Consider the following 14,281-nt stretch of genomic DNA (forward strand, 5'->3'; position numbering starts at 1 on the left):
TTGATCCTGAAAGAGTTTTACTACATCTCAGAAGCATTTCTGGATATTGTTACAAAAGACCTCTTTGGAACAACTCATTCCTCACATTAAACGGGGACAGTGTATACATGACGCAGATTCTACCCACTTATAGCCGCACACCAGTAATCAGAGTGCCAGTTTCAGCACCTCTTCTCGCCCTCCTTTTTTTACATTACTGTACCATCCTAACCTTTTAATACACTCCATTTATTCCTTCATTGCAGCTTGTAGTTTGAGTGCCACTGCCCTGGGGGCATTGTACTGCTCATTTGTACATGTTCACAGTGAGCAATGTTGAACAGAAGCCATTATTTAGTTCACACATTCCTTGGTGTGTAGCTCTGAATTGGCTTATAGATTGCAAAAGCCAGGTCAGAGCGAAAAGCTGAGGGAAATCAGAAAACATTTATCTTGACTGAGCGGTTTTGTAAACGTATCCTCTTCATTTAAAAATAACTCTGGATAGTTAGGATAAAATCAGCTGTGGCGTCTACTTGGAAGTCAGGCCTCATATGAATGACACAATTAGACACGCTTAACTGCTTCCGTGTTCTCACAATTATATGCACAGAATTAAATCAAGACATATGGGGAGACAATGGGAAAGTAGTTTGGGACCAGGTTTGATCAGCCATCATCTTACTGAATTGCTCCACTAGCCTGTAACTGCTCCTGTTTCTTCTATTCTTCGTATCGCCTCTCGCCATTGTGAACTTGTGGTGGATAACATTGGATTCCATTGTGAAAACACCATCTAGAACACAGTCAGCAGGTGCGTGGGAGCACTATTACAGGAGCATTAGACTGCACCCTAACTTGGACAATTTCTTTATCATCATCAGGTCAGAATTATTTTCTGCTGACAATGTGTACAGTGCATCCATTGTCTGGGTTCATGTTGAACAGGGAGACATGAATGCTCTTCAACATGAACGTTCTGAAGCCATTGAGTAAAAAAAGTATGGAAACAGGCCATTTAGCCCATCAGGTTCATACCAATCCATATCATTCCCATTTTCCAGCTCTTAGCAAACAGCCTTCAAGCCTAGGCATTTCAGGTGTTCATCTAGATAGTTCTAAATACTCTGAAAATTCTGCTTCCTCCACTCTCTGCCAGTACTTTCCAGATACTCACAACTGTGTGAGGAAGGTCGGCCTCGAATCCACTCTAAATACCTTACACTTTACAGTGAATCTCTGCCCTCTAATTTTATTCACCTTTTATAAGGGAGAAATATTAATTGCACCAAAAGGATGCATCATACAAAGGAAAGTTCTCTTTATGTGGCTATAAGTTAAAGATTTTTGTTTTCTTTGTTGAAGCTCTAATTCATAGGCGCAGGTTCTCTAAAACAAACAACAGAGGACTTTACTGATCAACTTTAACTTGATCGTTCTGGGTTTCAATCAGTTTCATCCCTAGTCAAAATGACTGCACAGTTTCAGATAGAGGTGTTATACATGCAGTCCCATCAGATCATCGCCACTGGGTTCAGCTATTCAGTGAACATCACATCAGTGAATCTTTCCCTTATTCTATATTTGTGCATTGCATGTCCTCAATTTGCTGCAGTTTCAATGTATGATAACTTACTATCGTGAAGGTATCTGGTTGTTTCCTTAACTCCCCTCTTTTACATGGTTTGAACGGATGAGTATGTTGGTCATCTTGCTGAACTGTGTCACCCTTGGAATGTTCCAGCCCTGTAAGGACAGCACCTGCGAGTCAGAACGTTGCAAAATTCTGAAGGTAAGCTCTTGTCTTTTTGTCTTCAATACAAATGCTCAATAGTGGAGAAGATGGGGCCGGTGTGTTAGCATTACCTCTGGAGCCTGAATTCAAATCCAGCCCACATTAATGGACTTAAACATTCCCAAATACTTACGTGCAGATTAACAATTCCTTTATTTCTTCCTCCTTCCCAAAAAGAAATTAGATTGTCTGCTCAGTTCAATTCAGCAGATCTACAGTAGCCTCTGACCTGAAAGAGTAAATGGATCAGAGTTTCAGTCAAAACAATTGCAGCGTTGCTTACAGTACATCCTAAAAGCTTAAGACAACTGTACTTGTTTAACGTCAGCAGCATGTGTTGGCTACACGTGAAAGGCAGTGTTCTATTTACACCTTCAGTTCTGGGAGCAGAAAATAAGAACCAGATTGGCAGTAAAAGTGTATTTTGTTCATTTCCATTCCTCTTCTGTTCCACTGAAGCAATGTAGCACTCTAATTATAAGTTTTGCCACTGTGCAGCTGAACTACCTTAATTTTGGAGGATGGTAGGCACTGTGGGGGTGCATGGGCTGGTTTAATAGTTAAGCAGCTTAAAGAGTGGAGCCAAACTGACATGTCCTGATTGATCAATATTTGCCTGTTAACACTGATGAATTTATGAAGTGAAAAACAATACATTGTGGACTGGCAGACTGAAATTAAAACAAAAAGTGTGAGAAACATTGAAACATTTGTCGAGACTGAAAAACAGTGACCATTTCAAGTCGATTAACTTTTGTCAGAATTGGAAGCTTTTAAGAAAGTACTGAGCCAAGGCACAGGAAGTTAGGGAAAGAACAAAAATGTGGTTGTTTAGGTGGAGAACAGCTGTGATCAAATACAAAAAACCAACCATGGTGCAAATCAAAACGATTAAAATTGTTTCTAATGCCCATTCAAAACAAGCTGACCATCTCTGTCATTTTAATTCACCACCATTAATGCATGGGGAGCATTGGGAGTAGAACATGTGGTTGGGTTTGGAAATTGAAGAAAACTTTTTCTTTTAAAGCAGCAAAATATGGCCATTGATGTTGCAAAAGTTCAGAGGGGTATGTTGCAAACCAGAAATTAATTTTGACATAAATTGGAAGAGCTCTTTCGAAAACCTTGTATATCCCTTGAAAGGTTAAATAGCCATGAAGCAATTATGTTTTCATTTTGTACACATTAACATTCAGATTGTCTGTTAGTGTCCATACATTAATGAAACAAGATCAGATCTGCAATAGATATATCTCCTCATACATATTAAATCTAATGGATTACTAGGCAGTAACAAAGAAATTTAATGAATAATATAACGGCACTACCATAGTCAATATGCAGGATATTTCCCCCAATTTCCCACATTCTTTGTTACATACCTGAGAGTAAGAGCAAGTATTCAATATTGGACATAGCCGATGAGGAAGATAAATTGGTAATTCAGAAAGAACAAAGAAGACAACCAGGTTTACTTTCATTTCATGCCAGATTCTGGGATAAAGGTAAACAAGTTTAAAATTTAGTCCATTTTTAGGTTTCTGGAAGGGAATGCTTTAGGCTTTCTGCTGAATTTTCATTTCAAATAAAAAGGATGCTCATTAAGTGGAGGTGAATATCAGATGGGAAGAGAGTAAAGTTCACTAGAACATTAATCATAGGAAGAAATATAAAAAGAACATTACTGTCAACTCACGAATCTCTCATGTCATTTTGATAATGTTATCCCATGTGTACAGTAATTGGTCCCTAGATCTACTTGCTTCCATAAACAACCCAGTGCAGCCCAGAATGTTTAAAAATGTACCATCTGGTGCTATCTTCCCAGGCTGGAGTTGTGATGGTTGGTGGCCACAGGCTGGATTGAGCCAGAACTGTGGCCCGCTCAGTAGAGGGCATGCATCAGAGTCCAATATGTGGTTTTGGGTGGTGGCAACACAGTATTGGTAAATGGATGTTTTGAGTGGGGAGGGCAATTGGAAGGATCTTGCAATTGATTAATGGATGGCTCAGGCTGGAGCGGTGGAGATCTAGGGGAATCTTGCACTGGTGGGTTGGACAGTAGTCGGTGTTGAAGATTTACTAGGATCTCGGCACCAGTGGATGGATTGAGGGGGGGTGTGTAGATTGGAGTGAGGCTAGTATTTGTGGATTGATGTATGATGGGTAGGAATGGGACATAAGGGCTGATGCTCAGAGTGGAGGTGGGGGAGGTGGGTGAATTAAAGCCTAGGATTGAGCGGCCAATGGTAATGTGAGCTGCGGAATGGGATGTAGAGATTAGTGGATTAAGCTGGAATCAATGCACTGCTGACAGGAATAATTTGAAAAATGCAAGGCAAGCAATTAATTTACCCGGACATCTGTCCCAATCCTGCACCTCACCCGGAAGACGATGATGTTGCAGATTACCCAACGATGACACCTCCCAACTTCAAAATCTCTTGCATTACTCCAAAGTCTCTTGCCTCGGGAATGTCATTATCCATGCATCTCCAAAATGGAAATAGTATCAGAGAACAATGTACAATTTTTCTGATGATGTTTTTACGTTTCATGTTGAGATAACTCTCTTTTCAATTGAATAACATTGAAAAATATGTTATTCAATTGAATTTCAAGATATCCGAGTATATATCTGGTCAAAGGAATCATAAAATAATAGAAAGGTTACAACACGAATGCTCTTTGTCCATGCCATTTGATAGAGCAAATGGAACTTGGTTTAAATTCCCCTAGGATCTGTGCTACTGTCTTCCAGCTCCAAGGACCCAGGTTCACCTGTCAGAGCCGTCAGTGGAATTTGCACATTTTCCCTGTGACCATGTGGGTTTATCAGGTACTCTGGTTTCTCCCAGCATCTCAAGGACGTGCTTGTGGATTAATTGGCTACTGTAAATTGCCTCAAGTCCAGGAGGGTGGCAAAAGAATCAGAGAGTGTGAGGTAGTTGATAGACATGGATAGACTAAATTACAGAGAAATAAGTGGGGAGTAGGTCAAACCTAGTGACCTGAATGGCTTCCTATACAGATGAAAGAGAATATAATAGTCCCAAACTTTTCTGCATCCTTTCAACATACTCCCATTTTTGTATCATAATTTGCATTAAATGGAGTCAGACAGCAAGGAAACAGTTCATTGGGCCCACCCTAACCATTAATGCCACTCTACATTAAACCCATGTCAATCTCCCCACATCCCCATCAAGTTCCACCAGACTACTCACCTACACACTAGGGACAATTTACAATGGTCAATTAACTTGTTAACCAACGCTACTTTGGGGCGTGATAGGAAACCACAGCAGTTGAGAGAAACCACATGGTCACAGCAAGAATGTGTAACTTCCACATAGGCAGGTCAGGATCAAACCTGGATCACTGGAGTTGTCAAAATTCAAGGGAGTCAAGATTTCTTCATTGTCATCAGGAACAGAACACTGAAAATTGTGAGGCAGCTGCTGGTTTGTTAATCTCCCCAGACATTTATAATTTCCCCAACTCATTTTTCTCTGGATTAAGTTAAATGCGCACTTTCTGCCCGCCTATCACCTTTCTACTTTGTATTTGACTATTTCATTCTAAAAATAAGATGCCAGGACATTCATTTATTAAATCACAGAGGAGGGATTTCATTTTTGGTTTTAACGTTCTAAACAGAAAGGCATTCCCAGAATTACTAGCATTTTTAATTTTTTTCACCCCAAATATTCTGTGCTGGGAAAGGCAAGCATCACAGAACAGACAGCAGCCGTAGTCTGGATCGAACCCGGGTCTCCGGCGCTGCATTCGCTGTAAGGCAGCAACTCTACCGCTGCGCCACAGTGCTGCCCACATAGAGATCAAACCTTAATGCATTTCTTGACTTATCTTAAGAACTGAAAATACTAGATTGTCAGGCATTGATATTAAACCAAAGTAACATATTCTGTATCCAATTATTAATCAATACTACAAAAACATTTAAATATTATTTGTTAAGTTAAAAAAAATTAATGGGAGAATTTGCACAAAATCAGAATCACTTAAGTCAGATCTTGTCAGAGAGCCCCGATATTAGTTTTCCATCAAAAGGACACAAAGTGCTGGAGTAACTCAGCAGGTCAGGCAGCATCCCTGGAGAACTTGGACAGGCGACATTTCGGGTTGAGACCTTTTCCATCACTTGAACTTATTTAGAACCTCTGTGACCCTTGCTCATATGGATCATGTGCTAATTGTTGGATTGTTTAATATTAGTTTTCTGATTGCAAACAACCAGCATTCAGTGCAAATTTGACATATTTGTTGGCTTCATTTTACCCTTACTTTGAACTTCAAGTAGGCCTCTTTTCTCCCAAATGAAACTCTGTTCCCTTCTATTTCCTTGATCTTCTGAATAAGATGAGTCAAATGAAACCTTCCCCACATATCTACGTGTCTATCCAAAAGCATTTTGTGTCTTTGGTGAACCAGCATCTGCAGTTCCTTGTTTCTACATAACTATATTTAATTGCCACTGTGATTGCCCTCCAGTATGTTTCCCACAGCAGGATCCAGGAGGTTTAACAGTCATCCAGAAAGCCCGAGGGCAATCGTAGAGTGTTGGCATCCCTAAATGTCGTTTATGTCACAAACTTCATTTAATTCAAGAGATCTTTTCCTTCTCAATCTCCTGAGCACAAAAAGCAGATTTGAGATTTTTTTTTTAATGGAAAGCTGACATCAGTGACAGCCATTGGAAGATTAAGCTTCAGCAGATTATTCCCTTTTTCAGGTGTTTACCTTATGATGCATTACTACATTAAAGCGGAGAGTTTTTGAATTGAATTTAGAGCCATTGCTATTTTTTAATTCTCCACGCCTCTGCCTGCCAACCACCACACTGCAGAAAATGTTGAAAGATGAAAATCATTCATATGTTTTTTAAAATTCTGATTAGATTTAGCACCGGTTGATCTGCATTAGTTGCCGTGATTCCTGTCGACATCAGGTTTTGCCTGAACTGCAATTTGAAGCAGCAAACACGTAGTTTGTTATTCTGTTTGGGTATGATGAGCAAATTTAAGCTGCTCAAATTGGACAGCCAGTGAGTAACTAATGATTGTAAAGACTGGCACAGCATGAGTGCTTTGTCAGTAGATATCACTCGGAAGATCTAACAGGTGTTGTAACCCTAACAACTGCCAGATTGTAATTTTGACTTGTTTGACTGAGGTCCATTGATTGTCCAATTCCTATCAAATTCTACACCTTACCCAAATTTGTACCCTGTCCACTGTTCCTACCTACTATTTCCTTCACAAAATACATCTTCCCCAACTGGCATTCCACTTGAGTGGCACTCTGCCCAACTTTACATGCCTGTTTTACACTCCCCAAACATTCTCTCCTCCAGGAAGCCCCCAAGGTTAAGTATTTAATGAAAATATCAAAGCTGCATTTAGTAGCCTTTGGTGGATGGGGTATTAAGGATTATGTAGCCAAATGGAATAAATGGGGACACAAGAAACCATGGATGCTGGAATCTTGAGCAAAAAAATATCAGTCTCAAGAAAGATCCTAACCTAAAATATTAGTCTAACTGTGCCCTCCATTGATGTTGCCCGACCTGCTGAGATCCTCCTGCACTTTGCTTTTTGAACAAATGGAGAAAAGGTATAAATCAAAAATAAACCAGTAGATTGGTGGAATGGTCTAAGTGGACAGAATGGCTAATTCATGTTCTTTTGTCCTAACACTCAGACATTGCAACTTTTTAACGAAATGAAGAATATAAATCGCAGCTTCTGACAGGCAGCTTTCTAACTAAACAAAAATTGTCTGCGCCTTTAAAGTTTAATTCAGGACTCACAGTGAAGGAGATGAATTAATTGAGGAAGAGTCTGATTCAAGGCTGAATAGATGACAGTGGCGCCATTACCATTACAGCATAAATACCTTTGCAATGCCTGGGTTTTTTTGGTTGCCCTCTGACAGGTTGTGAGATCCTATCCCGTGAATGTCAGATCTTTTATAGTAGTTGGCAGAAGCATCCTGAAGCTCCTGCTTAAACTCCACTCAAGCGTGACATACTGACTGGTAATTCTGTCTTTCAGGGATTTGATGATTTCATCTTTGCATTCTTTGCTATGGAGATGATTGCCAAGATGATTGCGCTGGGCATCTTTGGACCAAAATGTTACCTTGGTGACACTTGGAACCGTCTCGATTTTTTCATTGTTGTTGCTGGGTAAGTTCTCAGTTCTTTCTCTGTCCTGTGCCATTTGTTAATTTAGTATACTCGAGAATTGTTTAGATAATGGAGGCGCTGTGAAGATTGTTCAAGTACAGAATCGTAGAATCATACTGCATGCAAACAGATTTGGCCCAACTCGTTCATGCTGAGCAGTGGGCATTCTTCCATGTCTAGAAATATCCAATTGTATATTATGGAAACAGGCCATTTGGCCCAACTCATCAGAGAGTCACGCAGCACAGAAACGCACCCTTTGTCCACCATTTCCATACTGACCATCAAGCAACCATTTAAACTAATCCCTTTACCAGCACTTGGTTAGTGGCTTTCCATATCTTGGCAATTCAAGTTCTTGTCAAAATACTTGTTAAATTTTGGAAGTACCTGCCTCCACCATTACTCAGGCAATGTATTCCAGATTTCCATCGCACTCTGGGGGGAAATGAAATCCTCCTCGGATTCCCTGTAAATCTTTTAACTTAACATTTTATCGTCAACCTATATCTTCTCGTTTCAGAAATCTCTACTATGGAGAAAAGCTTTCTAGCATCTACCCGACATCTCCCCCTCATATTCTGGTATACCTCTAACAGATCCCTCCTTAGCTTCCTCCGTTTCAAGAAAAACAAACACAGACTATACAATCCCTGCTCTTATCTGAACCATTCAGAGTTTTGGATGTAACCCAGTCCAACACACAGACCAGTCTCCCCTTCATCAACTCCATGTATACTTCACACTGCTTCAGGAAAGTCAACATAATCAAGGATCATTTTACCCTGGTTATTCCTTCATCCTTCCTCTCCTGTTCAGGCAGAAGATACAAAAACTTAAAAGCTCGTAGATTCAGAAAGAGCTTCTGCCTCGCTGTTAACCGACTGCTAAACAGTCCTTCCATAAGCTAGTCCCAACCTTCCAATCTACCTTATTGTGGATATCATATCATATCATATATATACAGCCGGAAACAGGCCTTTTCGGCCCTCCATGTCCGTGCCGCCCAGTGATCCCCGTACATTAACACTATCCTACACCCACTAGGGACAATTTTTACATTTACCCAGCCAATTAACCTACAAACCTGTACGTCTTTGGAGTTTATCTTGGACTTCTTGGACTTTGGACTTGGAGATCTTGGACTTTATCTCTGTAAATGTAACACTATAATGCTAAGACATTATATTCATCACTCTGATATTTATTTTCTCTTTGCACCACCTGTTGTGTATGAATTGATTGTACTCATGTCTAAGATGATTTGACTGGATAAAACCCACAATGAAAGCCTTTCACTATATCGGTTTGCGTGACAATAATCAATAGTCAATAGTCATTTATTTGTCAGAATTGGGGGGCGTGGCTGTGCTCTGCAGCTGCGGCTCACCGGCAGTCTCTCTGTTTTTTTTTGTTGTTTTTTGTCATTGTCGTCGTTAAATGTACGTTTTGTTTTATTTTTAACTCTGTGTATGTGGGGGGGTGGTGGGGGGGTTGGGGGAAACCTTTTTTCAAATCTCCTCCTCAACGGAGATGCGACCTTTACCGTGTCGTATCTCCGTTCGCGCTACGGCCTAACATCGTGGAGTCGGCGGCCTCCAGCTGGGATCGACCTCAAAGACTCCGGTCGCATGGCCTGGACTTACCATCTCGGAGGCTTCGGCCGTGGGCCCTGCAGACCGCAACATCGGGAGTTCGCAGGTCCCTGGCTGGCGACCGGCTTTCGGGAGCTCCAGCCGTAGCAACTTCGACCGCCCCGAAGTGCGAGGTATGATCAACCCGCTCGCAGGCCCTTCATCGCCCTGCGTGGCTCGGCCGCAGCACTTTCCATCGCCCGGTGGGGGCTCAGGACTTTCATCGGCCTGCTCGGCTCGGCCCTGGGACTTTCCATCGCCCGGTGGGGGCTTCAAAAAGTTGGGAGCCTCGATCACCTCGTGGCACCACGGGAGAAGAACGAGGAGGAGATAAGACTTTGCCTTCCATCACAGTGAGGGTATGCCTAGAGCAATCACTGTGATGGCTGTTTGTGTAAAAAATTATATCTGTGTGTCTTGTGCTTTTTAATGTCTACTGCCGGACCCTGACGTGAGAGGACGCTGGCGTTGAGTATTCGCCGCTTTTCCGTCAGGATAGTTTGTCTGTTTGTTTCTACGTTAATTGTTTTTGTAAAGCGCTTTGAGCATGTGATAAGGCGCTATATAAAATAAATGAATTATTATTATTATTATTATACACATAAATGTGTAGTGAAATGAAAAATTACACGCAGTTCAACAATAAGACCAATAAGAATAATCAATAAAAATGCAATAACACATACAATCATAAACTAACACCAAACAAAAGAAACATCCATCACAGTGAGTCTCCTCCAGTCACCTTCTCACTGTGATGGAAGGCCAGAATGTCTTTTCTCTTCCCCTGCTGTCTTCTCCCGCGGTCAGGCTGTTGGAGTTGCCACGTCGGGGCGGTCAGGGCTCCCAACATTGAAGCCCCCGCTGGCAGAGAAAATCCCGCGGCCTATTCCAGGCCATGCCGGACGGTGAAAGGTCCGCGGCGGGCCGACCCAAGCCCCGCGATTCGGGTCGGCGAAGACACTGCCACTGCCGCTGCCGGAGCTCCCGATGTCGGCCCCCACCCAGGGGCCTGTGGGCTTCCGACATCCAGGCGGCCCGCGCCGGAGCCTCCGGAGACGAGTCGCAGCCGCTCCCGCAGCATCCGAAGGCAGCCAGCGCCGCAGGTGGTGAGTCCGGGCCGTGGGCTCTGCGAACCAGAGCCCAGGTGGTCCTAACTGGAGCCCGCCAGCTCCAGGTGCATGGCCGGTGGTAGGCCGCAGCGGGAACGGAGCAACGACACAGAAACAATAGATTGCAGGAATAAGATAAAAAGTTTAAATGGTGTGGATCTGTTATGTTCCTATGTTAAATGCACAACCCATTTGTAGTTGGCAATGCATTGGAGGCTGGAATTTCTTTCATATAGAAGGAATGCTTTTATGCGGTCTGTTTTAGTTTTCATGCCGGTCCTACATCGATACCAGGTCTAATCAATGGAACTCCCTATTAAACTACACTGTGGGAGAGCATTCGTCAGATGAACTGCAGCAGTCCCCTTTGTGCATGATGTCCTTATGCACTGAGGTTATCAGGCTTGTACAGACGAATTCAATAGCATTTAACAGACCTTCTGAAATTTGTTTTGCATGCTTGAGGCTCACATCAATGCAAGTATCATACCAAAGCAGAGCTTGAATTCAGAGTTGACACCAACTTTGTATTACTTAAAATAAAACATGCTTGCCTGGACTGGCATCAGAGTGCCTGTGGTATCAAGCTTCTCACAGGTAGATTCTATACAAGTTACTTTCTTGGTGCTCACTCCAAACCACAAACTTTTCCCCAACCCCTCACAGCCAGTCTTCAGGGCTGCTGTTCATAAATCTGACCACCATCCTGCCACACACTTTCACCCTAATCGCAATTTTTCTCACTATCCACAACAGCATTAACTTTCATGTCATGCACAAACTTCCTAATCATACATCCTAAATTCAATATATCCAAGTCAGAATGAATCACAAGCAACAAAGGACCCAGCAGTAACCCCTGTGGTACACCATAGATCATACACTTCCAATCAGAAATCCATGCTTCCACCATTTTGGAAGGGCTAATTAGGAACAGTCAGCGAGGTTTTTTATGTGGAAGATCATGTCCCACAAATTTAATTTTGAAGATGTGACCTAAAAGGTTAATCGTATACATGGATTTCAGCAAGGTATTCAACAGAGTTCCGCATGGTAGGCTGCTCTGGAAGGTTAGATGGCAAGGAGAGATAACTGATTGGATAGAAAATTGACTTCATGGAAGGAAGCAGAGGGTGATGGTGGAAGATTGCTTTTCAGACTGGAGGCCTGTGATGAGTGGTGTGTCTCAGGGTTCGGTGCTGGGCCCATTGTTGTTTGTCATCTATATCAATAATTTGGATGAAAACATACACAGCATGTTTAGCAAGTTTGCAGATGATGCAAAAGTGGGTGGTATTGTAGATGGTGAAGGTTGTTGTCAAAAATTGCAGCAGGATCTTGATCAATTGGGCAGGTGGGCTTAGGAAGGAATTTAATGCAGAGAAATGTGAGATGTTGCATTTTGGGAATGCAAAATGGGCAGTACCTACTCAGTGAATGGTAGGGCTCTGGGTAGTGTTATTTAGGTAGGTACAGTGGTCAAAAAGGCTTTTGGCACATTGGCCTTCATCAGTCAGAGTATTGAGTATAGAAGTTGTGAGGTCATGTTGCAGTTATATAAGATGTTGGTGTGGTCAGAAGTAGAGTATTGTCTCCAGGTGTGGGCACTATGTTACAGAAAATATGTTGTCTAGCTGGAAAGGGTGCAGAGAAGATTTACACGGATGTTGCCAGGACTTGATGGCCTGAGCTATAGGGAAAGTTGAGCAGGCTAGGTCTCTATTCCCTGGAGCACAGGAGGATGAGGGGTGATCTTATGGAGGTGTACAAAATCGTGAGAGGAATAGATCGGGTTAATGCACAGAGTAGAGGAATCAAGAACCAGAGGACGTAGGTTTAAGGTGAGGGGGGAAAGATTTAAGATCCTGAGGGGTAACATTTTTTACACAAAGGTTGGTGGGTGTATGGAACAAGTCGGAGGAGATAGTTGAAGCAGGTACTATCACATCGATTAAGAATCATTTAGACAGGTACATGGATAGGATAGCTTTAAAGGGATATGGGCCAAACACAGGCAGGTCAAGTCAAGTCAAGTCAATTTTATTTATATAGCACATTTTTTTTAAAAACACATTGACCAAAGTGCTGTACATCATGTCTTAATCAGACTGAAGAAGGGTCTCAACCCGAAACGTCACCCATTCCTTCTCTCCTGAGATGCTGCCTGACCCGCTGATTTACTCCAGCATTTTGTGTCTACCTTCTGTTTTCTTATTCTTTTTTCAATAAATATTTGCCATTGCTTATCAACTTTCAACACTTTTTAACTAATTTTCCAATCAGTTAATTTGCCCCTCATTCCTACATCATTGGCTTAGAATTAAGACATGTTAAATGTCATTCATAAACTTAGCATAACATTTTATTTTTCCCATCCATCTCTAAAGCATCCTTTATTGCAAGATCACTAATTAACCTTATTTAATTTCACAAGATAGAAATTAGCACGATCCTTGTTTGTTTCCATGGCATTGTGCCTGGAGTGTATGTTACCAACTTGTTAGTCAGACACTATGAAAATTAATGACCCTTTACCTCCCCCCTCAATTGTTCCTCAACCTTTGTTATATGTTCTTTTACTTTCTTAATACTCTGTCTAACAGTATGGCTGTCGATAAATTATTCCCATCAGTATTTTACGTCCCTTTTAATCTTTTATCAACATGTGCTAATTCTCTTCCTTGATATCGTGAGTCGAGTTTCTTCCTCACTACACCCATCAATTCATAGTGATAGTCAAATAGCACAGAAACAGGCCCTTTGGCCCACCATGTCCATGCCAACCATCAAGTACCTATCTATACTATTGTAATTTACCAGCACCTTCTTTGCCTTGATAATTTGTGTTCATCCAGATAACCTATCCAAGTTCTCCAGAAATATTGCCTAGCCTGCTGAGTTACTCCAGCACTTTGTGTTCTTTCTTTTACATATTAAATGTTATAGACAATAGACAATAGACAATAGGTGCAGGAGTAGGCCATTCAGCCCTTCGAGCCAGCACCGCCATTCAATGCGATCATGGCTGATCACTCTCAATCAGTACCCCGTTCCTGCCTTCTCCCCATACCCCCTCACTCCGCTATCCTTAAGAGCTCTATCCAGCTCTCTCTTGAAAGCATCCAACGAACTGGCCTCCACTGCCTTCTGAGGCAGAGAATTCCACACCTTCACCACTCTCTGACTGAAAAAGTTCTTCCTCATCTCCGTTCTAAATGGCCTACCCCTTATTCTTAAACTGTGGCCCCTTGTTCTGGACTCCCCCAACATTGGGAACATGTTTCCTGCCTCTAATGTGTCCAATCCCCTAATTATCTTATGTTTCAATAAGATCCCCCCTCATCCTTCTAAACTCCAGTGTATACAAGCCCAATCGCTCCAGCCTTTCAACATACGACAGTCCCGCCATTCCGGGAATTAACCTAGTGAACCTACGCTGCACACCCTCCATAGGGCACCCACACCTCCCCGTCCAGCGGCCACACACCAATACCACTACACCACCTTCTCAGGCAGTACATTCCAGATTCCAACCATTCTATAGCGG

The 14,281-nt window shown here is 42.1% G+C and overlaps 1 protein-coding gene across 5 annotated transcripts in view; it reads left to right on the plus strand.

Annotated features, from left to right (window-relative positions):
- Window positions 1-1,664: 1,664 nt before the first annotated feature.
- The window catches only part of cacna1g (calcium channel, voltage-dependent, T type, alpha 1G subunit), a 219,650-nt gene continuing 207,033 nt past the window's right edge, over window positions 1,665-14,281 (plus strand). For all 5 annotated transcript variants that reach the window (XM_078401171.1, XM_078401174.1, XM_078401172.1 and 2 more), the window contains exons 1-2: window positions 1,665-1,771; window positions 7,855-7,988. In XM_078401171.1, coding sequence (XP_078257297.1) covers window positions 1,673-1,771; window positions 7,855-7,988 — 233 coding nt within the window. In that variant the 5' untranslated portion in view covers window positions 1,665-1,672. The remainder of the gene's footprint in view (window positions 1,772-7,854; window positions 7,989-14,281) is intronic.

This window comes from Rhinoraja longicauda, chromosome 6 (genome assembly GCF_053455715.1).
Source record: "Rhinoraja longicauda isolate Sanriku21f chromosome 6, sRhiLon1.1, whole genome shotgun sequence".
Classification (NCBI taxonomy): Eukaryota; Metazoa; Chordata; class Chondrichthyes; order Rajiformes; family Arhynchobatidae; genus Rhinoraja; species Rhinoraja longicauda.